This window comes from Dipodomys merriami, unplaced genomic scaffold (assembly GCF_024711535.1).
Source record: "Dipodomys merriami isolate MVZ:Mamm:240054 unplaced genomic scaffold, mDipMer1.0.p SCAF_27, whole genome shotgun sequence".
NCBI lineage: Eukaryota > Metazoa > Chordata > Mammalia > Rodentia > Heteromyidae > Dipodomys > Dipodomys merriami.
Window position 1 is genome coordinate 5,048,435 of NW_027204159.1, and position 26,401 is coordinate 5,074,835.

Consider the following 26,401-nt stretch of genomic DNA (forward strand, 5'->3'; position numbering starts at 1 on the left):
TTTCCTAACAAATGGGGCAATGGTGTCTGATACTTTAATTGAAGAATTATTTTAAACACTATGATTAAGTACTTTTTATTTCTTTTTGATTTGCTCCACTTTGAGGTTTTTTACCAAAGTTTGTGTTAATTTTTTCCAGTTTATTAATGGTTGTATTACACATAAGCATTTTCTTAGCTTTACAAATGGAAAAATTCTGTTTAGTGTACGTATGTATGTATGTATGGATGGATGGATGTACATACATATATATATATATATATATATACATACATACACAGATCTTATAGGTAATGCACCTATTTATTGATTTTTCCATACTACTTATAGTAACATGCTAGTTTTAATAGTTAAACTAGTACCTCTATAGAAAAATAATACTGCTTTAGAAAAAGCATAAGGGAACTGAAGCTAGGCTCACCCTAACTAAACCAAGGACATATTTTAATAGTCAAACCATTTTGGGGAGGAAAGGGTTTGAGAGGGAAAAAAATTGGGAAAAAAACAAGGGAAGAAGTGACACTGTTCATAAAGAAATGTACTCATTACCTAATCTGTATAACAGTAACCTCTCTATACATCACCTTCACAATAAAAATAAATTTTAAACCATTTCCAACCTTTTAACTCTACATCGTATCAGGGACTCAGATTGAATCTAGCACCTATAATCAGTTTTTTAAAATTCCTTGGAATAAAAATAATTTTCTCATGTACAGGACTTACACAGTGGCTTATTTATTTTCTTTATTTGTATTTATATGGCTATGGCCTTTGGTTTTACTAGGATAAACAAGCACAATGATACTAATATTTTTATATTATTTGTGGTTTTAGTTTTCCTTACAAACAGATATGACCAGAAGGCAACTGGAATATGAAGCGAGACAAATCAGAGTTGCTATGGATGAACAACTAGGTACTTGCCAAGATATGGAAAAACGAGCACAGGTAAGTTACTTTAAGCTATAAAAATGACAGCTCTGTTAACATTAAATTTTGTCATTAAAGATATTTATGGGACTAGAGACAGAGCCTAGTGGTAAAATATTGCTTCATATATGCAGGTCTCTGAGATCAATCCTCAGCACTATTTCAAGATAATCTTTCATGGATGCTGCATTGTAACCAATTTTCACATAATATTGTCTCTACCATACTTCATTTCCCTTGGTACCATTCTGTCCTGTCTTATAGTCATAAGGAGAAGGTATTGATCATAGTACCTGATAATATATTTCAGCTCTCCTTTGATTTTTACTTCTTATAATCTTAAGTATGTATAATGATATTAAAAATTACATCACCGTTTTCAAGTTTTGCACCAAGACTAAAAAGGAAGGAAGGAAACATAACAAAACCAAAGACAAGATTAAATAAGTTGGGTAAAAAATACTTGCATATTTCTACACTGGACTGTTGTCAAGAGAAAACATTAACTTTGTTATCAACAATTTTCATAGATTACTGAATTTAGTATACTAATTTTCATAAGTCTCATAGAGGCCTTGATGGTTAACTTGTCTGTTCCAAAATAAGTATAAGGACTTTCCTTGCTTTGGGTTTTTGTTTGTTTTTTCAACTTTTGGCACACAAAGTTTTTTTAAGTAAAAAGCAAATAAATAGACAAATACTTGATGTATAAATACATATCTGTGTTTGTAAGGTTTATTTCTTAGTTTAAAAATATAACATAAGACATTTTATATTCTCCAAATATTACATAAGACATTTTTATATTCTCCAGATATAAGACTTTATCTTTCATGTGATAGCTTCCTAAATATAAGGTATAGTCTGTGTTCAAATATGATTGTAGATGAAGGTAATACTCAGCACCCATACTGTGAAATATTTCATAGTCTATACCTGTTAGTTCCACAACTCTCTAGTGTGTAATTAGAATATGTGTGCTCATGTGTTTGCATTCATGTATGCATGTATTACCATATTACAAAATATGAACATAATACTGTTTTCTTGCCCATTCACTTTGAAAGTGAAACTTTATACCTTTTGATTGAAAACATGTGAATGTTTCTGATTGAGTAGGAAAGAATTTCTTAAAACCTAAAACAGTAATTATAAATAAAAGACATAATTTTTACTATAATAAAATTAAGAATTTATCTTCATCTTTCTTGTACCTTATAGAAAGTGAAAAGTAATAAGTTATTGTCATATAGGCAGGCATTGAAATCGATGAGATGTTAGGTATGAAGATTTTTGTGTGACACAAAATCAATGTGTTACCAAAAATTTAATCAGTAACCCTTAGAAGAAAGCTTAATTGAAGTTCTTTGGGGGTATTTTGTTCACATATATGCTGATATAGTAATTTTTTATTTAATTCTAGAATACAGTGTTTTGCAATATAAAATTTTACTTCATATTTTGAAAAACATCAAGTATTCTTTTTTCTGAAAATAACCATACGAATGTTAGGATTAATGACATATCATAAGATAAACAGACAAATGACAGAAATGTTCATGACACATATGATAGTATTAGTATGCCTTCTATATGTGGAGTACATTTCAGATTAATTGTAAGCAAAACCAGGTAGCAAAAAAGTGAGATGTAAGTCAGGCATGATAAGGTACACTTGTAATCAGCCTACTGAGTGCAGTAGGCTGAATCCAAAGGTTTGAGTTCAGAGACAGCCTCAAAATACTATATATCCTGAATCTGTCATTCATAAATAAATAAATCTAATACGAATCTCAACACAAAATAATTTTAGTTGGTCAATATGAAAAGATGTTTAAACATGAGTAATAAAGGGAAATGTAACATAAAAAACTATCTTTTTGGACTATCAGGCTGGCAAAGTCAATGCCATTTGAAAACACTCAAAAAAAAAATTTTTTTTTTTTTTTTTTTGCCAGTCCTGGAGCTTGAACTCAGAGCCTGGGCACTGCCCTTGAGCCTCCCTGTGCTTAAAACTAGCACTATACCACTTGATCCACAGCACCACATCTGGCTTTTTCTGTTTATGTGGTGCTGAGGAATATAACCCAGGGCTTCATGCATGTGAAGCAAGCACTCTACCACTAATCCACATACCCAGCCCCAAAACACTCAATATTGATGGAGGTGTCGTAATTAGAAGAAGTATCTATATTGACGGAGGACAGTTTTGTGCTATATACCAAAATTAAAATGCTTATGCCTCTGACCCTGTAATTCTATAGTACTTCTAGGAATATGTCCTTCGAAATTCTTGCTTTAGGGTACAATAATAGAGATACTACATCTTTTATGATACTCATTATAACACGAGTAAGATCTTAAAAGGAACTATTTAAATGCTCATTATTTGGAGATGCATGAAATAAATGATTGTGTCAATATTCATCAGTTCAAATTACTAAGGTAGTAGACATGTAGTAGCCAGAACATTCCTTCACCTCCTAACTCATGCTTAATTGGGAAGAAACCAGAAAAACTCACAAAGGTCTGAAGCTATGAGAAAAAAAAAATGTAAAGAAAAGGAATGGATAAGAATGCCAAACAAAATTAAAATAGGGCACAAGTTTTTTAACACAAGTATTTATGGAAAGTCATATGCTTTATATTAATTTAAGAAAATAGGGCTGGGAAGGTGGCTCAGTGGTAGAGCGCTTGCCTTGCATGCTTGAGGCCCTGGGTTCGATTCCTCAGCACCACATAAGCAAAAAAGAAAAAAGCCGGAAGTGGCGCTGTGACTCAAGTGGTAAAGCGCTAACCTTGAGCTGAAGAGCTAAGTGACAGAGTTCAGGCCCCACGACTGGACCCCCCCCCCAAAAAAAAACAACACAAAAACAGAAAAAAGAAAAGAAAGAAAATAGGAAAATAGTGAGATTATATAATTTTAATAATTAAAATGTGGTTGAAGTACTTATTGGCATTACTATATTTAACTTAACTTTGGAGGCTCCTCTATAGATGCAAGTAGAAAAATAAAGTGTTATACTAGATCTTATAGGCATATGCAGAAACAGTTTTAAAAAGAGTCCCAAGTGCACAGTAGATAAGTGAGAGACTTCACAAATGGGATTACATCAAACTAAAAAGTTTCTGTACAGCAAAGGACATAGTTACTAAACTAGAAAGACAGCCAACAGACTGGAGAAGATTTTTACCAGCAAAGGCCTAATATCCATAATATACAAGAACTCAAGAAACTAACCTCTCCCAGAGCTAATAAACCAATCACTAAATGGGCAGAGGAGCTAAAGAGAGACTTCTCAGAAGAATAAGTAAGAGTGGCAAAGAAACATGAAGAAATGCTGAACATCACTGGCAATGAAAGAAACACAAATCAAAGCAACTAAGGTTCTATCTCATCCCAGTTAGATTGGCCAACATCATGAATTTAAACAACAGATTTTGTTGGGGATGTGGGGCAAAAGGAACCCTATTTCACTGTTGCTAGGAATGTAAACTAGTACAACTATTCTGGACAGCAATCTGGAGGTTACTTAAAAAAACCAAACATAGATCTTCCCTACCACCCAGCCATACCATTCCTGAGCATCTACCCAGAACTTCACAAACTAGGATATCATAAAAACACTTGCACATCCATGTTCATTGCTGCACTATTCACAATAGCCAAGTTGTAGGAATAGCCCAGATACCTTATAGTAGTTGGATGGATCCAAAAATGTGGTACTTATACACAGTGGAATTTTAACAGCCATTAGAATAATTGTATATTATTTACAGGGCATTGGATGAACCTAGAACAAATTGTGTAAGCCAAGCTCAGAGAAATCTCATTTGCAGAAGTGAGAACTAAAATACACTGGGACAGGATAAATTATACAGGACTCTATAGACATTCACATATAGTGAAACCAAAGGAAGTATTCTTAAGTGCAATTCCCATGTGCCTCTGATTATATAAAATAGTATTTGTCAAAATTAACTCCAAGAATTGGAAACAGTTTTTTCTTTGTTTTCTTGCTTTCTTTCTTTTTTGTTGGCTTGTTTGTTCATTTGTCTTTGGGAGGGTTGTCAAGGGCACAGAAATAGAGGGACAAAGGTGAGTAAATATAGCAGTGGTACTCACTGAACAATACAAGTTGTGGGTGGGATAAAACTAGAGGGAAAAACTAGACAAGAGCAAAGGGAGAGGTTCCATTGTCTAAGAAGAAATGTAGTCATACCTGACATGTAACTTAATTCTTCTGTACATCATCTTTATAATAACAATTTTTTTAAAATTTTAAAAAGAAAAATAGTGTTAGAAGTAAGCTATTTCCCACAAGAAAGTGATAATTGTCACTTGTAAATGAGATTGCCTAGAAAAACCCTAAAAGTTGAACCAAAAAGTATTTTGACTAGTAAGAATTTAGTAAAGTAACTTGTTTTTTCCTATTCATTTTGTTGTTTGCCTTTCTTTTTTCTTTTTTTCTTTTTTATCCAAATATTGGGGCTTGAACTCAAGGGTAGGTGCTCTCACTTAGCTTTTTAGTGACAAAATACAACTTAACTCGTGCCTACAGTCCCAGGAATCATTTCTAGTAGCAATTAATTCCTCATTAAGAGTGGATAGGAGGCCAGATGCTGGTACTTGACACCTGTAATTCTAGCTACTCAGCAGGCTGAGGTCTGAGGAATCACAGTTTGAAGCCAGCTCAGGCTGAAAAATCTGAGACTCCTATCTCCAGTTAACTAGCATAAAACAAATGAAGGTGTGGCTCAAGTGGTTCAAAGCTAGCCCAGGCAGAAAAGTCTCTGTGAGACTCATCTCTAATTACCAGAAAACTCAAAAGTGGATCTGTGGCTCAAAATGGTAGAGTGCTAGCCTTGAGCTCAAGAACAGGGCCCAGCCCCTGAGTTCAAGCCCCACAACTGAACAGAAAGAGAGAGAGAGAGAGAGAGAGAGAGAGAGAGAGAGAGAGAGAGAGAGAGAGAGAGAGAGAGAGAGAGAGAGAGGAGATCCTGCTTACTCATTTATGCTAGTCCTGGGGCTTGAACTTAGGGCCTGATTACTGCTCCCGAGCTTTTGGTTTTTCTTTCTTTGCTCAAGGCTGGTACTGTACCACTTCTGACTTTTTGCTGGTTAGTTGCAGATAGAGCCTCATAGACTTAACTGCTGAGGCTGCCTTTGAGCCAAGATCCTCAGATCTCAGCTTTCTGAGTAGGATTTTAGGCATGATCCACAGGCAGCTGGCAAGCTCACAAGTGTCTCTCTCTTTTTTGGGGGGAAGGGGCAGGGTTATTTGTGAGGTTTGAACTCAGGGCCTAGGCACTGTCCCTGAGCTTTTTTTTCCCCTCAAGGCTAGCACTCTACTACTTTGAGCCACAGTGGTACTTCCTGTTTCCTGCTGGTTAATTGTAGTAAAAAGTCCTTCCTGGAAAAAGTAAAACCCTCCCTCTTTGCAGATGACATAATCCTGTACTTAAAGAACCTCATAGGGCTGGGAAGGTGGCTCAGTGGTAGAGTGCTTGCCTTGCATGCATGCGGCCCTAGGTTCAATTCCTCAGCACCACATAAGCAGGAAAAGCTGGGAAGTGGCACTGCGGCTTAAGTGGTAGAGCGCTAGCCTTGAGCTGAAGAGCTGAGGGACAGTGGCCAGGCCCAGAGTTCAGACTCCACAACCGACAAAAAAAAAAAAAAAAAAAGAATCCCATAGACTCCTCTCCCAGTTTACTCAAGCTGATCCAAAACTTTGGTAAACTGGCAGGATATAAAATTAACCCTCAAAAATTAGTAGCTTTTAAGAAAGGAACCAAAAAAAAAGAAAGAAAGAAAGGAACCAACCCAGATGCCCCTCGGTAGATGAATGGATCAAGAAAATGTGGTATATATACACAATGGAATTCTATGCCTCCATCAGAAAGAATTACATCGCCCATTTGTTAGGAAATGGAAAGACTTGGAAAAAATATATTAAGTGAAATAAGCCAGGCCCAAAGGAACATAGGTCCCATGGTTTCCCTCATTTGTAATAATGAGTATTAATGTCTAGTCTAGGATAGTCCTAGCAGAGGATTACAGTTGCTCAATAGCTATGTACATATAAATTATGCTAATTGAAATAAACTCCAAGAAATGGAAGTGGGGGGTTGTTTTGTTTTTTTTAATGTATGTGGGAAGTTAATTTTTTTTTCCTTTTTTCCCCTCCTTTGGCTTATCCTCTGTTGTCACTTTTTTATATTGGTATGATGTGTCTTGTGTGTGTTTATCTGATTTGGGGAAGGAAAAGGGAACAATGAAATGGTGAGACAAAGGACAAAGAGTGAGCCAATACAACAACAGTATTCACAAGACTGTTGAAAATTAACTTTACGACTTGGGGAGGGAAGTCAGAGGGGAAGGAAAGTAGGAGAAAATGAGGGAGGGAGTAAACTGTTTGAAAAGAAATGTACTTATTACCTTATTTATGTAACTAACCCCTCTGCACATCACTCACAATAAAATTTAGAAACTAGTTTCTTTTTTTCTTTTTTCTTTTTTCTTTTCTTTTTTTTTCAGTCATGGGGCTTGAACTCTGGGCTTGGGCACTGCCCTTGCCCTCTTCAGCTCAAGGTGAGCACTCTACCACTGAGCCGCAGCACCACTTCCGGTTTTCTAGTGGTTTATTGGAGATAAGAGTCTCATGAGCCGGGCACTGGTGGCTCACGCCTGTAATCCTAGCTACTCAGGAGGCTGAGATCTGAGGATCGCGGTTCAAAGCCAGCCCGGGCAGGAAAGACCGTGAGACTCCTATCTCCAATAAACCACCAGAAAACCGGAAGTGGCGCTGTAGCTCAAGTGGTAGAGCGCTTGCCTTGAGCTGAAGAGCTGAGGGACAGCACCCAGGCCCAGAGTTCAAGCCCAACGACCGACAAAAAAAAAAAAAAAGAGTCTCATGGACTTTCCTGCCTGGGCTGGCTTTGAACCACAATCCTCAGATCTCAGCCTCCTGAGTAGCTAGGATTACAGGTGTGAGCCACCCATGCCCAGCTTAGAAACTTTTACTTCGTTGTCACTTTATTATTACAATGTCAGGTTTAGGATTATTGTAAGAAATGGTACAAACATTTAAATCATTCTTCACACCTGTGTAATGATTATTGTAACCTTAATTTTTAAAAATGACTTCAGTTTTCATTATTTTAAGTAATTAGGTTTTTTTCTGCTTTTGCTAGCATTCATAAAAATAAGAACAAAGTCTTGCTTTAATAAAGAAAGCATTTTTTTCACATTATTTCACTTTTATGTGATTGGGTCTGTAGTTATTTGTGGTACCAGATGATCTCTTTACAGTAGGAAAGCAAAAGCTACACAATCTTTGTGATCTTTGTGTTGAAGATAAAAGTAATGTTAAGTTGAAGTAGGTGCTTGGAAAGTCTGAAAAATACTTCTACCTTGTAACAGAAGTTACTTTGGGGGGGGGGTTACTACTACTTAAACCTTATTTTTATTAAAACAAGTATATGTATATATACTTGATTGCTTATGTAAGAGTTTAGCATAACCCTGAGTTGTTAAATGGTAGCGTAGTATAATTATTTATACTTAATGTGTTTACTAAAAACATCTCTAACTTGGTGTCTTACTTTATTTTAGCGAAGACTAGCCAGAATCCAACAAATAGAAAAGGACATACTTCGTATACGACAGCTTTTACAATCCCAAGCAACTGAAGCAGAGGTTAGTATTTCCTTAATTTTTGTTTGTATATAAATACAGGTAATTGTCTAAGAAAAAAAAAGTGTTATTGATATATGGATATTCTAGAAAATTGAGGTTTTGGTGGAGTTTTTTGTTGGTGTTTTGTTTTTTGTACTGATCATGGGGTTTGAAATCTGGGTCTAGGTTCTGTCCCTGAGCTTTTTTGCTCAAAGCTAGTATTCTACCACTTGAACCACAGCTCCACTTCTGGCTTTTTTTTTTTTTTTTTTTGGTCGGTCATGGGCTTTGAACTCTGGGCCTGAGCGCTGTCCCTCAGCTCTTCAGCTCAAGGCAAGTGCTCTACCACTTGAGCTACAGCGCCACTTCCGGTTTTCTGGTGGTTTATTGGAGATAAGAGTCTCACGGTCTCTCCTGCCCGGGCTGGCTTTGAACCGCGATCCTCAGATCTCAGCCTCCTGAGTAGCTAGGATTACAGGCGTGAGCCACCAACGCCCGGCTTGTTTTTTGTTTTTTGTAGGTGGTGGGGCTTGCACTCTGGGCTTGGGCCCTGTCACTGAGCTCTTCATCTTAAGGCTAGTGCTCTACCATTTGAGCCACTGCTCCACTTCTGCTTTCCTGAGTGTTTATTGGAGATAAGAGTCTCACAGACTTTCCTGCCAGGGCTGGCTTTGAACCACAATCCTCAGATCTCAGCCTCCTGAGTAGCTAGACTTACAGATGTGAGCCACTGGCACCTGGCTATTCTTCCTGTTTCTTTGGTTCTTAATTGGAGATGAGTCTCATGGAGTTTCCTGTCCAGGTTGGCTTCAAACCATCATCCTCAGATTTCAACCTCCTGAATTACTAGGATTACAGGCATGAGCCACTAGTGTATAGCTGAATTGAGATACTTTTTAAGTTTTTTATGAAATTAAGATACCAAAAACTTTGACTATCTTGATTTGTTCATAGTATCTATGTCAATATATATGTATATATTATAACAATTAGCTTAATTTAGCTATCATCACTCTGTAAGTCAGCCTCTTCCTTGAATATAATCCAAAGTAAGGTTTGATTGTACATTTTTACTTGTGCTTACTCACAAATCCCATTAAAATGATAGTTTTAAAGCATAAAGATCAAGAGGGGGTAATATAAAAATTTAAGGATCTAGAAAGCAGATGAAAACTTATAGCTATTCTATTCTATCATATTGTAGGAAATTATTCCTAAATCAGCAATAGAAAAGTCATTTAAACACAGTATTCTATTGAGTCCCAAAATATTCCAGAACTGGCTTCTACTGGTTAGTTCTAGATATGTGCATTACAAAAAGGCTGAAAGCAGAGAGCATGATTAAAAAGCTGCTAAGAAGCAAATGAGCCTTCCGGTAACCACAGAACTAGGCAAATGCTCCTCCTTTCTACTCCTAACAAAAGATGTCTTTTAACTGGATGCCAATGGCTCATGCCTGTAATCCTAGCTATTCAGGACGCTGAGATCTGAGGATCAAGTTCAAAGCCAGCCCAGGCAGGAAAGTCTTTGAGACTATTTTTCTTTCTTTCTTTTTTTTTTTTTGTCAATCATGGGGCTTGAACTCTGGGCCTGGGCTACAGCGCCACTTCTGGTTTTCTGGTGGTTTATTGGAGATAGGAGTCTCACCATCTTTTCTGCCAGGGCTGGTTTTGAACCACGATCCTCAGATCTCAGCCTCCTGAGTAGCTAAGATTACAGGTGTGAGCTACCAGCGCCCGGCCTCCTTGAGACATTCTTATTTCCTGTAAACCACCAGAAAACCTGAATTGGCGCTGTGGTTCAAGTGGTAGAGCGCTAGCCTTGAGCTGAAGAGCTCAGGGACAGTGCCCAGGCCCAGAGTTCAAGCCCCATAGCTAACCGCCCCCCTCCCAAAAAAAAAATCTTAAAGTTGTAGAGAAGGAAGGGGAAAATTTTACACGAAGGAACAAGAATATATAAAAGTGTGTGTGTGTGTTTAGATTATAAACAGCAGAAGCTGGGAAGTTGGGTTCTAATTGCTTTAAATCTTCAGAAAATTATTTTTAGCTCCTTTGACACTAATTCTTTGCCATTACTCGGTGTCATATAATTCTGTTCAATTAGGATCCTAACTGCCTAGATTAGTATTAGCCCATAAGTAAAAGATAGTTATTTACCAGACTATTCTCATTTCACTTACCAGTCCAAATTTTGAAACCACCCACATTTCTCCCTGCCTGACTATAAATCCCACCCAAGTAGATGTATTGCATGGATTCCATTCTGACATTACCTGGAATTAGCACAGATCCTACAGGTTAGAGACAAAGTTCTTTAATTGACACCACTTTGTGTGCTAGCCAATAATTTTGGGTGGCCCCAAGCCATCCACCCTTGTTTCAAGCAGTTTACAAACTTAGAGCTTCCCACAGTCCTCTCTGTTTAAATTTTTCCTAGAGTGACTCACTGAAAGCTCTCTACTTAGAGGGTCATAAAGAACTTCTCCATGTCTCCTTGATGTCTCTTTATAGTATCTCCTTTTGCAGCACTGTTACAAGTTTATTTTGGGTTGGGACTTACAAGCTTTTGTGTTTGTTTGTTTTTTTAATTTGGGAATGTGAAATGGTGTGAACGCTTGAAAATGTTTGGCAGTTCCTCAAAATACAATTACAATGTAACCCAATATTTGCACTCACTCCTAGGTAGCTAAGAGAAATGTTCATAGAAGCTTTATTCATTGTGGCCCAAAATAGAAACAGTACAAATGTACATAAACAAAATATGGTATATCTTTCCAATAAGACACTATTCTGCAATAAAAAGTACTTGTTCAGCAGATATTGATACATAATGTAACATGGATGAACTTTAAAAATCTTCTAAATAAAATTATCCAGACTGTGCCTAGAAAAGGAAATTTATAAAGACAAAAGGTAGATTAGTGGTTGCCTGAGTCTGTGAGTTAGGAGTACTGTGAGGATTAACTGAAAACAGGCAGGAGAGATCTTATTGGAATGATGAAAGTATATATAACATATGTGAAATTATAATACTGGATTATGGTGATGCTTGGTAAATTTGCTGAAAAAACATTTAATTGAACACTTAAACTGAATAGCTTTTCTGGCATGTAAATTCTTCAACAGAATTATTTAAACAAATTTTCCCATTCCTATCTTGTACTGTAGGAAAACTTGGAGAAGTGTCACCAAGTGTGGGAATTAGGAATATCATTATGACTATTTTGTTAGGAGCCAGCAGCTTGTTAGTTGTAATTTCAGACAGTGATCTAAGATGGAAGTAGACCTGTAGACTAGCTAGGGTCAATGGAAAAAATAAGAAATGAGCAAAGAAAAATTTTTATAGTGTCTTTTTAAAAATATTTTTTATTATAAAGATAACTGTAAAGAGGGGTTACAGTTACATGAGTAAGATGAGTACATTTCCTGTCACGCATTATTACCCACTCTTTTGTTTTCCCCTATTATCTCTTCTTTCCCCAACTCCTCCCTCCCTACCAAGTTGTAAGGTTTGTTTTTAACATAGTGTCTTATACTTCTCATTGTTACAAGGAGTCAACCCTGTATCCTTGTTTCAGCATTTTGTTATTTCCCTTCCCCTCCCCAAATTAGAAAAATGTATATACAAGATACAGGGCACCAGAATCAAATACAGTGACAACAGGGATTATACCATGGGGGAAGAACATACAAAAGAAACAAAAAAATCACATAGTACATTAACAACAGTGACAAAGAAAAACCTTCTGTGTCCCTATCTTGGGGTTCATTTTGCTTAGCATCATTTTCCATGGTCATATGTACATAGCTTTTGACCTTTTCGAGCAAAGAAAAATTTTTTTTAATTTTTTTATTGTAAAGATACTATACAGAGGGTTACAGTTACATGAGTGAGGTAATGAGTACACTTCCTCTTGAACATTGTTACCCCCTCCATTGTTTTCCCCCTACCATCCCCTCCCTCCCTCCCTTCCCCGAGGTTCTTTTTTTTTTTTTTTAATTGTGATTAAGTGATTACATAATTTCCGGAAATTCACAGTATTGTGGAATAATGATGTCGAGCAAAGAAAATTTTAAGTGGGTAAGTGGTAAGTTGGGCTCTAGTGTTAGACTGCCAAAGTTGTAATTCTACCTTTCACATTTACTAGACATACAACTAAAAGTACATAACAAAAGCAACTTAGATTCTCTGTGCCTCTCATTTCTTTATCTATAAAATGGGAGTCATGATATTACTAGGGTTGGTAGGAGCATTAAGTGAACCAAAAGAGTAGTGTACTCTACTTGACCTATGTTAACTGTAACCCCTCTGTACAATTAAAACATTACAAAAATCAGCCGGGCGCTGGTGGCTCACGCCTGTAATCCTAGCTACTCAGGAGGCTGAGATATGAGGATTGTGGTTCAAAGCCAGCTCGGGCAGGAGAGACCGTGAGACTCCTATCTCCAATAAACCACCAGAAAACCGGAAGTGGCGCTGTAGCTCAAGTGGTAGAGCGCTCGCCTTGAGCTGAAGAGCTGAGGGACAGGGCCCAGGCCCAGAGTTCAAGCCCCACGGCCGACAAAAAAAAAAAAATTACAAAAATCAAATGATTAACCCTTAGTAAATACTAGATACTTTAAAACTTTGTCATATTCATTATCATTACCATGACACTTTTTAAAATTTTTTTTTCCTTTTTCTTGGGCCTTGATAGGCTATTCTTCTGTCTAACATTAATTATTGTAGTTACTGCTTTTGGCCTATTTCCTTTTTTCTTGGTATCTTCCTCTCCCTTTACCAGTATCACTAATGCTTAGCACTTTAGTTACGATCTATATACTATTGTTTCTTACTTTCTAGCTCTAAACTCCAGATTCCTAAATCTGTGTTCCTATTGTACATCTCCATTTAGATGTATGAAACCTACTTTAAGTTCAGTATATTTAAAATATAAATTAATTATCTCCTCCTAAGTACTCTTTACTATATACCTTTCACTATAAAAAACCCATATCCTCCTTCAATTGTCATGATTCTGCAAATGATTCCTCTATTGTGAGCTAATAATCATAGGAGTAATACTTTACACCAGACCTTTTCCTCTACTTCCCATAATCAATCTAGCACCATACTCTTACCAGATTTATATAGGTGGCTGTACTTTTATGTGTATCACTGATCCCCTTTTGCAAAGGAAGCATTTATATCAATAGCTTCCTAACTACTGTTTCCTGCCTACTTAAACCAGTTTAAAATTTGACTTAAAAGTCAGTTTGAGCTGGGTGCTGGTGTCTCATGCCTGTAATCTTAGCTACTCAGGAGACTGAGATCTGAGGGTTGTGATTTGAAGCCAGCCAGGGCAGGACTGCCCAGCAAAGGGCAGAAGCCATTTTTCCCTTCCCAGGCCATTTGCATATTGTATTTTGTTTGCCTAGGATATTCATTCTCTATTCCTTTACTTTTTCCTAATTATTTATTTCCTAATTATTTCCTAATTATTCAAACAGCTCTTCCCTAGGCCTCAGCCTATGTCACATCCCTATGTTACATACCCTCATAGTGCCTTAGATATTACTTTCATAGCATTTGTTTGGCAGTTTTAACTTTACTTTTTCATTATTTCTGTGTCCAAATAGACTGCAAGCTTCAAGCAATCATAGCATTGTAGTCTCTAGTACCTAGAACAAGGAGATGTTAGTAATTATATTTTCTGGGAATATATCAACATCATTATACTATCACATCTTTATGGTCTTAGTGATCTTTCATTTATTTCTTTAGGTTGATATTATATATTTCTGTTCTTACTGATTTTGTTGAATTTTAGAGTGTGGTAGTATTATTTTTCTTCTGTTTCTGAATAATTGTGTACTGCCTCACATTTGCTTACATGTAACTATTACTATTTAATTGGTAAAAAATATCACATGTAAATTAGTTTAAGTCGTATTTTAAAATGATGTAGGAAAGCTTAAGGTTTAAGGAAACTCCAGTGGAAACCATTTTGTAATATAATTATCAATGATTGTGTCACATTACTAAAGCATAACTTTTATTTTAAAATATAGTTTTCAAGAGAAAGTATACCAGTGTTTCTGTAAAAATAGTGGAATATTCTTTTCTTTGGCTCTGCAGTGTTGTTTTTACAATGACTTCTTTTTATAATCTGTCATTTTTATTTAATATAAGAGATAGTGGTTGTATTAGAAAGAGTTTTGATTTTAGTCATTATCATAATCTAAGAGCTTGTGGTTTGGTTTCACATGAATTATCTTGGCAGAATATATATCTATATATATATATTCTCTGAATAAATATGCCTACACAAAGGTGTTTGTAAGCTTAGGTGATAGTTCATTACATTTGCAGCTTCATTAAATACCAGGATCGTGTGACCTTGCAGAAAAGTCAGTTATTTGTTGGGTTATCTTCCTGACAGTGATGTGAGCACAGCTGGTAGAGGATGGTGTTTCTGTGCATCTCAGAAAATCCTTTGTCTTGTGCAGCTCCAATCCTCCAGGGATACAATTCACTTTCTTCTTGCTGAGATAGTCAGCTGCTGGCCATGCATGAGGTTGTGAAGTGTAACGTGCAGTTTCATGCTTTTGTCAGCCTGTATCATTGATTAATTCAAAGCTTTAAAGAAAAAAAAAAGCTGTGGGCTAAGAGAACATGCTCCATTTTTGTATATAATGATGCTAACTCCATGTTAACAGAGGTCATCTCAGAGCAAGCATGAAGCAGGCTCACATGAAGCTGAGCGGCAGAATGAAGGTCAAGGAGTGGCAGAAATCAACATGGCAACTTCTAGCAGTGGCCAGGTAAATATATTATCATGTTTTTAAATGAACTGTTTCAATATCAAAAAGAATGATAGAGTGGAATGATTCACAAAATAATTTGTAAATCTTAACAGTTTTCTTAGAATAGATATCTATCATTTTCCTTATTATATTTAATAATGATGTTTACGAAATTTCTAAGTATATCTTGATAGTTCTAGATCATGTTTCTGTTTTACTTTAATGATTAGTGTGCATAGTTTTTTTGAAAAACAGTTTGGATACATGTATGCTTGACCTAGTTATTGCTTCCATTGAATAGGTGTGCTCTTTTCTCTAAGGCATTCTGTGTAAAAACATTTTCATGTTTTGTTGGTTGTTTTTTAAATCACAAGGACTTTCTCAAAGTTCTAATTTTCTGTAGTACTTCAAGATCACACAATATAGAAAGGCAAATTTTACTAGAAAAGAGGATTCTAATGTTAATCAGGTTTAACTATTGCCACATTATTGTTAGCATCAATAGAAATTGTCACCAGTTTTCAATTAAAGTTTTATTAAAATGTAGCCTGATATGACAGTTTTCATTGAGATGTTTTTGTATTTTCCAAATTTTCTTCAACAAATAGATTTTTGCTGAGTGATTTTTTTTAAATGGAGTTTCTCTAAATTGGCTATAAGATTGTTTCCTACTGACAACATAAAGGATTTCTTTGATCTTTTTGTGTTTATTTTGATAATACTGTTGATTTTTTAAGAAGAATATGCCCCATACTTACATATTTAAATTTATTTTATTGAGCTAAAACAAAGAAAATGCTTCCCTAAGTATTACTACTTAGCAAAATACAAAAAAATTCTTAAGTAGTAAATCAGGACAAAAGCAATTAAATAACATTTGGGATCTTTCTCTGTTGTTTAGGAAATTATTTGGGAAGTTTATATATTTATTTTTATTTTTATTTATTTTTTTTTTTTTGGGTCCGGTCGTGGGGCTTGAACTCTGGGGCCTGGGTGCTGTCCCTCAGCTCTTCAGCTCAAGGCTAGCACTCTACCACTTGAGCCACAGCGCCACTTCCGGCTTTTTTCTTTTTGCTTATGTGGTGCTGAGGAATCGAACCCAGGGCCTCAGGCATGCAAGGCAAGCGCTCTACCACTGAGCCACCTTCCCAGCCCAAGTTTATATATTTATATATAATATATAGGTATATATGTTTATATATTTATACACATATATGTAGAAGGAAGAAAAGTGTAGTCATTTGACAGAAAAAAATGCTTTCCTAGTGTATCAGGTCATATTGTAATTGTTGTATACTTTGAAATCTTTATATACCCATAATAATTCAGATCTATGTGACACTAGCTATATCAAAGTATATTCTAAGTAGGTTATTATGTTTACTATAAAATATGAAGCTACTAAAAATTTTTAAAAAATTAGAAAATGTGTAGAATTTTTGTAATGGTGAAGTAGGTAGGAAAACTATAAAGGAAGGGTCAGTAGGCTTACCTACCAGTGTGAATCTTCAGTATGCCAGGAAGTCATAACAAGATTGTACGAGAAAAGTCAGGATCACAGTACTTGCAAACAATTATGACAAGCTAAAAGTTAAAATTCTGAATACATATAATATTTACAAATCAATTCCTAAAGACTTGAAAAGTAAGCCATGCACATGAGTAGGAATTTAAAATGAGAAATTAAAATAGTAAATATGTGGAAAGATGATCAGTTTTGCTAGTGATGATATCCTAAGTATAAATTACAGCTAAAAGGAGATGGGAGTTATTGGGTTATCAGAGATAAATGACAGCATTGATAAGAGTCAGTACACAAACACTCAAAATGCTTTGTGTACCAGTCCTGTAGCATACACAGGATCCTTCAAGGGTTTTTGCTCAAGGCTAGTAGAACTGTATCACTTGAGCCACGGCTCTACTTCTGCCTTCTTAGTGGTTAAAGATAAGAGTCTCTTCCTGCCTGGGCAGCTTCCAGTGATCCTTGGATTTCAGCCTCTTGAGTAGCTAGGATTATAGGTGTAAGCCACTAGGGCCTGGCTCAGATTGCTTTTAGTAGTATGAATGAAATGAAACCACCTTTCTAGACAGCAGTTTTTTAAAAGATCATTACAACAGTCAAGAGTAGTCAGGTATGTTTGAAGTCAATCATCGTATTATTTATATAGGTAACAGATAATTAGAAGTAATCCTTAAGAGCTGGGTGGCTCATGCCTATAATCCTAGCTACTCAGGAGGCTGAAATCTGAGGATCACAGCTCAAAGCCAGCCCAGGCAGGAAAGTGCATGAAACTCTTATCTCCAATTGACCACCAGAAACCCAGAAGTGGTGCTGTGGCTCAAGTGGTAGAGTGCTAAACGTGAGCTGAAGAGCTGAGGGACAAGGCCCAGGCCCAGAGTTCAAACCCCACGACTGACCCAAAAAAAAAAAAAGGAAAAGGAAGTAATCCATATGATATTAACTGGTATGTAATGAGTTATATTATTCCATGATAGGAAGTTAAATGGCTTTGTGGGCTAGGAATGTTGCTTAGTGATAGAGTGCTTGCCTAGCATGCATGAAGCCTGGAGTTCGATTCCTTAGTACCACATAAACAGAAAAATCTGGAAGTGGTGCTGTGGCTCAAGTGGTAGAGCGCTAGCCTTGAGCACAGTGCCCAGGCCCTGAGTTCAAGCCCAGCAAGCAAACAAGCAGGCAAGCAAGCAAATAAATAAATAAATGGCTTTTTGTCAGGAAACCAGAAAATCCCACTCCTCAGCCAGCTGGCTTAGACCTTGTAACAAATTCTGAGCTGCAGTAACACCTCCCTTATAAAATAGTTTTGAGAATAAATACAATATGTACTTAACACAATTTGTGGTGTACAGTAAATGTTCACCATTTACTTTCCATATTTATACCTTCCATGGGTTTTCTGCTTCAAAACTCAAGGCCTATCTTTCTCATTACTTATTTAAAGCAATATAGCATTTCATATGCCCTAAATGATTCATTGCTTTTCCTGTTTCCCTATTTTAAAAAAAATTCTTATGCATTGATGTAGAATCATATGATAATCCGGTTATTTATATTTTTGTGTCTTTCTCCAATAGAAGTTTCAATGGGCCTTCTCTCAACTGAAGTCTTAGAAGACTTGGTCTGTTCCAAATACATATCCATAGTATTTGGGCAGTTAGGAACATTTTAGAATTCCAAAATTCCTTCATAGTTTTCTATCAATCAACTACATTTAACTAAACATGATTTCATTTCTTTTTTTTTTTTCTTTATTTGTTTTGGTAGTGCTGGGGATTAAACTCAGAGTCTTATGCTTACTAGACAGAAACTCTTACACTAGAACCTACAGGCCAAATTCATTTCTTTCAACCTGTGAAAATGTATTACTCTAAAATTTCTTCAATATTTTTGGTTTACTCCCACACTTGTGTTAGTTGAGCTGTTCTACAAGATCTCCTTCCTTCAGCTTTTTTCTTTCTTTTTTTTCTTTTTTTTTTTTTTTTGGCGGGGGGAGGGGCGGGGGGGTCCAGTCATGGGGCCTGAACTCTGGGCCTGGGTGCTGTCCCTCAGCTCTTCAGCTCAAAGCTAGCGCTCTACCACTAGGGCCACAGCGCCACTTCCGGCTTTTTTCTTTTTGCTTATGTGGTGCTGAGGAATCGAACCCAGGGCCCCATGCATGCAAGGCAAGCGCTCTACCACTGAACCACCTTCCCAACCCCTCTTCAGCTTTTTTCTAAAGTAATATTTAGTAAGTTTATAGGGGGTTGCCATGGCTCAGGTGGTAAGAGTGCCAGCCAGTGAGCAAAAGTAAGCATCACATAGCAAGTTCCAGTCCTGGTCTTAAACAACAAAAAAAAGAAGTAAGTGTACAAATCAAAGTATTCATTTGGGGATGATGTGAAGCTTTGTAGTACATGTTTAACATGAACATATCATTGGGTTCAATCCAGCATTGAGAGAGAGAGAAGAGAGAAAGAGAGAGAGAGAGAGAGAGAGCTGGGATATGAATATCAATATCTCTACAGAGATACATCTATAGATATATTTCATTTTGAGCAATCACAGTGGTTATTCTTTTAAAAAATGATACACCTCGTTGTTTATCATACAAGATGGGTCACTTGGAATACCTTAATGTGGAGTTATCTGTATTTATAATCTAAATTACACTATAATGTGCTGAATTTCTAGGGTTCGACTACACGAATAGATCATGAAACAGCCAGTGTTTTGAGTTCTGGTAGCACACATTCTGCTCCTCGAAGGCTGACAAGTCACCTAGGAACCAAGGTAACAGAAGATTATAAACCTTGCTTATTACTGCTAAGAGATTCTTCAGTTTTCTTGATAATTTTTGTTTAATCCCTTGAAGAAATGAAATTTTTTCTTTTGATAAAAAGTATAAGCAAAAGGGAAATAATAATTATAAGAACTGCCAAATTAGGCAGATATTATCCATGTCTCTGCAAGGATCCTAAGCACCAGGCAAATTGGCTTTCTTTCTAAATACACCTTGTGACTTTGTTTCCATGCCTTGTCTCCAGTGGCAAACACTAGTTTTTACCTTGCCACAAAATGGCTATCACAGTCCTAAACAGTCTTCTAAATTTTGCTTCTTCAAAACATTCCTTTTAATTCCAAGGTTCTTCTTAACCCTCTCCATGCAATCCATTTCCTATCTCCTTTGAATCACTTAACAATTTTCATGAAGCTCTTATAGAAAAGAGACTCTTTCCCATGTGTCATTTTCAGCAAGTATAGTTTGCCTGCCCATAATGTTTGATATATATTGAAATGGATAGAAAAGCTATTTAAGTTGAAAGCTATCCAATAGTTATGAATAAGCTTTCTAGAGCATCTTAGATGTAAGCAAATATTGTAGGATTGAGAAAAGATGTTTGTAAAGAAAACAATTACTTAAGTGAAAATATATAAAATATATAAATGAAATTTGAATGTTACTAAACAGTATATTTTTTAGTTAGATCTAAAGAATTCTATTGTCTTCACAGCATACTTTATATACTCTATTTTAAACAATACAACACTGAAAGTGTTGATTTATGAAATGGATTTTAAGCCGGGCGCCAGTGGTTCACTCCTATAATCCTAGCTACTCAGGAAGCTGAGATCTGAGGAAAGCAGTTTAAAGCCTGCCCAGACAGAAAAATTTCTGTGAGACTCTTATCTTCAATTAACCACTCCAAAACATCGAAGTGGCACTGTAGCTCAAAGTGGTAGAGCACTAGCCTGGAGCAAAAGAGCTCAGGGACAATGCTCAGGCCCTGAATTCAAGTCCCATCAACAACAAAAAAAAAGAAATGGATTTTAGCCAGTTGGAGTGGCTCACACTTGTAATCCCAGCTACTTGAGAAGCAGAGATCAGGAACATCATTGTTTGAAGCCAGCCTGAGCAAAAAAGTTAGCAGTATCCCCATCTCAAAAGTTGTGACATGCACCTGTCATAGCTACACAGAAGCATAAAGTAAAAGATCACAATCCAGACTACCTGAGCAAGAAAAGCAAGACCTGTCTGAAATATAAATAAAAAGGACTGAAGACAAGGCCCAAATGGTAATGAGTGCCTGCAAAGTAAGCTTAAGATCCTGAATTCAAACCTCAGTACTGGAAAGAGGGAGGATTGAGGGAGGGAGGAAAGTGAGGAAGGAAAAAAGGGAGGGAAGGAAAGAAGGGAGGGGTCTTTTTAAGAGTAAAGCAATTTTTGCATTGATAATATGTATTTTGAATGCCATTCTCTTGCCTATATACATGGATTGTTTCATTTAATCCAATGCATAATTTTATTTAATCTTTATAGATAAAATCCTATTTGGTAAATTTTCTTTTTTCTTCAACACAGGAAATTAAAGCTCATGTAGGCTAGCATCACAGTTGCTTATAAGCAATTGAGCCAAAATTTGAACTAATATCTGATTAAGTTTATTTAAAGAACTTATATTGCCTTCCTCATACTTTAATATCTAAGAATATGTGTGTGTTTACACACTCAGAGCAATATGACATCAGCACTGGTACCTAGATAATTCTTTGTTGCACTCTTAAGATGTTAAGGAACATCCCTGGTCTCTACCTGCTAGGTATCCATTACACCTCTACTGAATAATTGTTAGAACCACAAATGTCTACAAGACATAGTCAGATGTGTCCTGATGGGGTACATTTGCCCCTGATTGAGAACCATTTCTTACATAATATGTTTTTATTTTGCAGCCTCTAGCTTTGAAATGAGGCTACATCATAATTAGAGATTCAAGATAACTGAGTATTGCTTTCCTATGTCTCATCTACTTCTAAGTAACCTATTGAACTTAATGTGATCATACCATTTTTCTTTTTCAGAAGTTGTGGGAAAGTAATAGGGTTTGCACTCAGCCTTGTGAACAAGTGCTCTAGCAATTGAGTCACATCACTAGGCCATTTTGCGTTAGTGATTTTTCAGATAGGGTATCATGCTTTTTGCATAGGACCAATCTCAGAGCACAGTCCCTCTATCTATGTCTCATATAGCTGTGATTATAGGCATATATCATCATGTCAGATTTGATTGTAGAAATGGATTTCGACAATTTTTTGCCTGGGCTGACTTGAATTGTCATTTTCCTGTTTTCTGCCCACTGAGCAGCTGGGATTACAGATGTGAACCACTGTGCTCAGCTGGATTTTTTTTTTTTAGATTTGGTTTGATTTTTGCCACTACCAGGGCTTGGACTGAAGAGTTGTACCTCATTTTGCTTGCTTGCTCACAGCTGGCACACTACCACTTGAGCTATGCCTCCAGCCCAGCTTGTTTACTGATAAATTGCCAATGGAGTCTTGGTAACTTTTTCTACTGAAGCTATCATCAAACTTCAATCCCCCTAGTCTTAAATTCCTGAGTAGCTAGGATTACAGATGTAAGCCACTGGCACCTAGCTGTGCATTTTCATTTTTAATGACCAAATCATTTTACGTGGTAAGGAAGAAATTGATTATTTTTTACAGATTTTTGCTGTGGCTCATGGTGGTGGTGGTGATTAATGGGAGATAAGAGTGTCAATCTTTTCTGCCCAGACTATCTTTTGAACTGGGATCCTTAGATCTCAGCCTCATAAGTGGGTGAGCCACCAATGCCCAGCTTACATTGATTTTTAGTGAATGATACAGTCACATTTAACAGCTTAAAAGCACAAAGCTATACACAGTGAAAATTAAGTCCAAAGAAATGAATAATTTTAACAATCTGATGAGACTTAATGATTGTTGAAAATATTTAGTAAATTATAATTGTTGCAGAAGTTTTATATTGATTTTAGTTCTAGATTAAAAGGAGTAAAAAGCAATTTTAAATTGTACAAGTTGAAGCACTTTCCTCTGTATGTGAGATTTTTTGTGTGAGAAAGAATTTTTTAAATAAAATTTTTATTTTTGAAATAAAATCAACTGGGGGTGGTAGGGGGTGGAGATAGGAAGGGATGGTAAGGGGAAACAAAGGAGGAGGCAACAATGCTTGAAATAAAATCAACTGGTCTAGCCAAATTGCAATTTAAGCATGGCATAACCTGCTTTCTCTTTCAACACTATATAATGCCATTACTATTTTTACATATTCACATAAATTGTTGATATTATTTCAAAATAACACTCATTATTTCATCCTGTAAAGGTATTTGTTACTAATGTTAAAATAAATATCCCATTCATAATTTCATTACTTTTGGCTTTTGGATATTAAAGTCATAATTTTGTTTCTAAACTCATTTGGCCCACAGGTGGAAATGGTGTATTCATTATTGTCAATGCTTGGTACTCATGATAAGGATGATATGTCGCGAACTTTGCTAGCTATGTCTAGCTCCCAAGACAGCTGTATATCCATGCGACAGTCTGGATGTCTTCCTCTCCTCATCCAGCTCTTACATGGCAATGACAAAGACTCTGTATTGTTGGGAAATTCCCGGGGCAGTAAAGAGGCTCGGGCCAGGGCCAGTGCAGCACTCCACAACATCATTCACTCACAGCCTGATGACAAGAGAGGCAGGCGTGAAATCCGAGTCCTTCATCTTTTGGAACAGATACGAGCTTACTGTGAAACCTGTTGGGAGTGGCAGGAAGCCCACGAACAAGGCATGGACCAGGACAAAAATCCAAGTATGTTCTCCATACTATATATCACATTGCATGTTTGAAAACAAATTTTTACATTATAAATCTTTCTTTAGTTAATACATTGTTTTATGACAACAAAAGAAATTTATATTATCTATATGCTGCTAACATTTTGAAGCTTAAGTATGTATTTCCTTAGAAAAAAATTTTAACAGAGGAAAATGTTAATGTGAAATACTCCAACCAAATTAGAACAGCAAATTGAAAGAAATGTGTGGAAGCAAAACTTACAGCTGTAAAGAAATGTGAACAACTAGATTGTCTTCTTTCATTCTATAGATGAACCTTGGAAAAATAATTGCACATAAGTTAAACCATACATTTGCATGTCAGTATTCAGGGGACAGCTCTACTTATTGTTTTTTGATCTCCACAGCCTTGTGAAGTAGAAAGGGGGGAGGTATTATAGTCTCTATTATTATAAATGAAACTGAGACTCAGAGATGTTTGTGGCCCCATAGTTAATAAGTGAGAGCCAAGAACAGAAGCCAGGTCTGCTGACTTTAGCTTAGTACTGTTTTTACTGTACCATCTTGCTCCAAAGAGTGGGGCCCTGGTTGGTTACTGGGGCCATAAGTCACACAGCTCTTTGCTTAGGAAGAAATGCCTGACCACTAGCCCTTTTCCCTTAGGAGTAGAAAAACATAAGGATTGGGTTTCTTAGGGACCTCACTTCATTCCAATAGCCAAGAACTAACAGTAATAAGTATATAAGGTAATACTTTATTTTCAGTCAGCAATAACTCACAGAATAAGTAGATGATTCTGTTGAATTAATGTATTGATTTGGGAGCAAGAAAACAAATGATGGTGAAACATGAGTTAAGAAGCTATAACAGATTTTTTTTCTAAGCTGCCGTATAAAGATTATTTAAAAATCTAAAGTATGTTCAAGAACAAGAAAAAAAAAGGAGAAATGATGCTTTGTATCCACTAGTTCTAATATAAAAAAATTAGTAAGATGCTTTATTGAGAGAACATTGTCTTTCTGGATGATTTTATTTGCCTGTCCACAATTATGAAATGATTCATTATTATTTTGGAAAAAGTATTTCTAATAAATATTTTATGTCAAAAATGATTTTTGCAACATTGCTCATAGCATTAAATATGTAGTTACCTTTGGTAAACTTTCTCTAGGAGGCATTACATTTATATACAACCATATCCTTTCAACTCACACATAACAATAAAGTACATATACCAGAATTTTTTTATTTTTATCTAATGAGCATCATTAGATAAATGATGTGAGTTACAGTATAACTGGACTTAATATAACAGACTAGGTCTTGCATATATGAGTAGTAATACGCATTTTTATATAGACCCAAGAAAAAGCCCTTTACTCATTTGTAGTGTGTGTTCATCCATTCAGCAAATACTTATTAATCCACTCAACTTCAGTACATTAGGAATATATTAATGACTCCTGCATACTTTCAAAGTATAATAAGACAGAATTGCTTTTGAAGTAATAAAATAATATGGGACACGGTACTTTTATTTCTTAGTGCCAGCTCCAGTTGAACATCAGATCTGTCCTGCTGTGTGTGTTCTAATGAAACTTTCATTTGATGAAGAACATAGACATGCAATGAATGAACTTGGTAAGACAAAAGTGTTTCTTAATGCCATAGACACACACTGGTTTATTTTTAAATCATGGTTGAAATTCATCATAGTATATAGAAATATTTAATAATTAATGACTTGAGAAATAAGATTACTACCTCTGTTCAGCTTCTGCCTCTTCATAACAAAACAGTATTTCCTGGTTTCTATGGGAGAAGAGCCCCTGAATCACAAAAACTGCTACCCTGTTATAAACTAACTTCAATTTTCTTACCCTAAAATATACCACTCCTTGTACCTGTTGACAAGGTAGATCTTGTGTGGTGACAACTAATGGAGAGCATAATTTGAATTATTTTTTTAAATGTAAAGCTACTTCATTTACCTTGGAGTCTATAAGTCACTTTTGAGGTATACCAAGGGGAAATACTACTATTACTATTTATTACTTTCATTTATCTTTATGGTTATCAGTATTTTACTGGGTTTTTATAAGAAACTTGTTAATATAGAAAAATTATATTTTGGAATAGTTACTCTTGTGGGTATGTGTAATCACACATTAGACCTTATATAACCTTCATTATAATACACCACATTTTCCATGAAATGGTTTTTCTTTGATTTCTAGGTTCATTTTGTGATATTTATAAATTGCATCATGCTGAGTCATCTTATGTGAATTGAATTTCTCTAGTCATGCCACAAGCAAGAACCATACACTGAGTTTCCATCTTAGTGTAGTTGTACCTTGCTTTTTATACTGTTTATGTTATATTACATTCCAGCCTCCACTTTGTATTCCTGCCACCCTCATCATTGTCATTCATCACTTATCTTAAAAATGATAAAGTCATGAGAGTCTTAAATACAGAGAACCTGCACACCCAAAAGTGAATGTTGTCCCCGTCAGAGTCATCACTTGGGGAGGCTGTGTACTTTGAGATTTCAGGCCTGCCCTACAGCCATGCTTTTCTTCCCACAGGCCTCCATGATTCTCTCCTCCCTCAGGACTTGTGAAATCTCAGTTAATCTTATGAGATCCCCCTTCTTCAGTATATTATTAGCATTGTAAAAATTTTATATCTTCTAATACTCACAATTTTGAGAAAGGGATAAAAGTAATGAACAGAAAAATTCAATTATAGTATATTACAAAGAAAGGTTTTCTGTAAATGTTCCAATGGACTACTAGGACTGACACATTAATCATCTGAATTTCAAAATAAAACCTAGACTCAGTATTTGTTCCTCTTCCTTCTTCAG

General features: G+C 35.9%; 1 protein-coding gene across 16 annotated transcripts in view; it reads left to right on the plus strand.

Annotated features, from left to right (window-relative positions):
- Positions 1-26,401, plus strand: part of Apc (APC regulator of WNT signaling pathway) — a 101,121-nt gene that overhangs the window by 52,717 nt on the left and 22,003 nt on the right. For 10 of the 16 annotated variants that reach the window (XM_070036047.1, XM_070036050.1, XM_070036049.1 and 7 more), the window contains 6 exons: positions 838-951; positions 8,549-8,632; positions 15,310-15,414; positions 19,586-19,684; positions 23,164-23,542; positions 25,075-25,170. In XM_070036047.1, coding sequence (XP_069892148.1) covers positions 838-951; positions 8,549-8,632; positions 15,310-15,414; positions 19,586-19,684; positions 23,164-23,542; positions 25,075-25,170 — 877 coding nt within the window. The remainder of the gene's footprint in view (positions 1-837; positions 952-8,548; positions 8,633-15,309; positions 15,415-19,585; positions 19,685-23,163; positions 23,543-25,074; positions 25,171-26,401) is intronic. The other 6 variants (XM_070036058.1, XM_070036057.1, XM_070036059.1 and 3 more) reach the window with 1 other exon arrangement.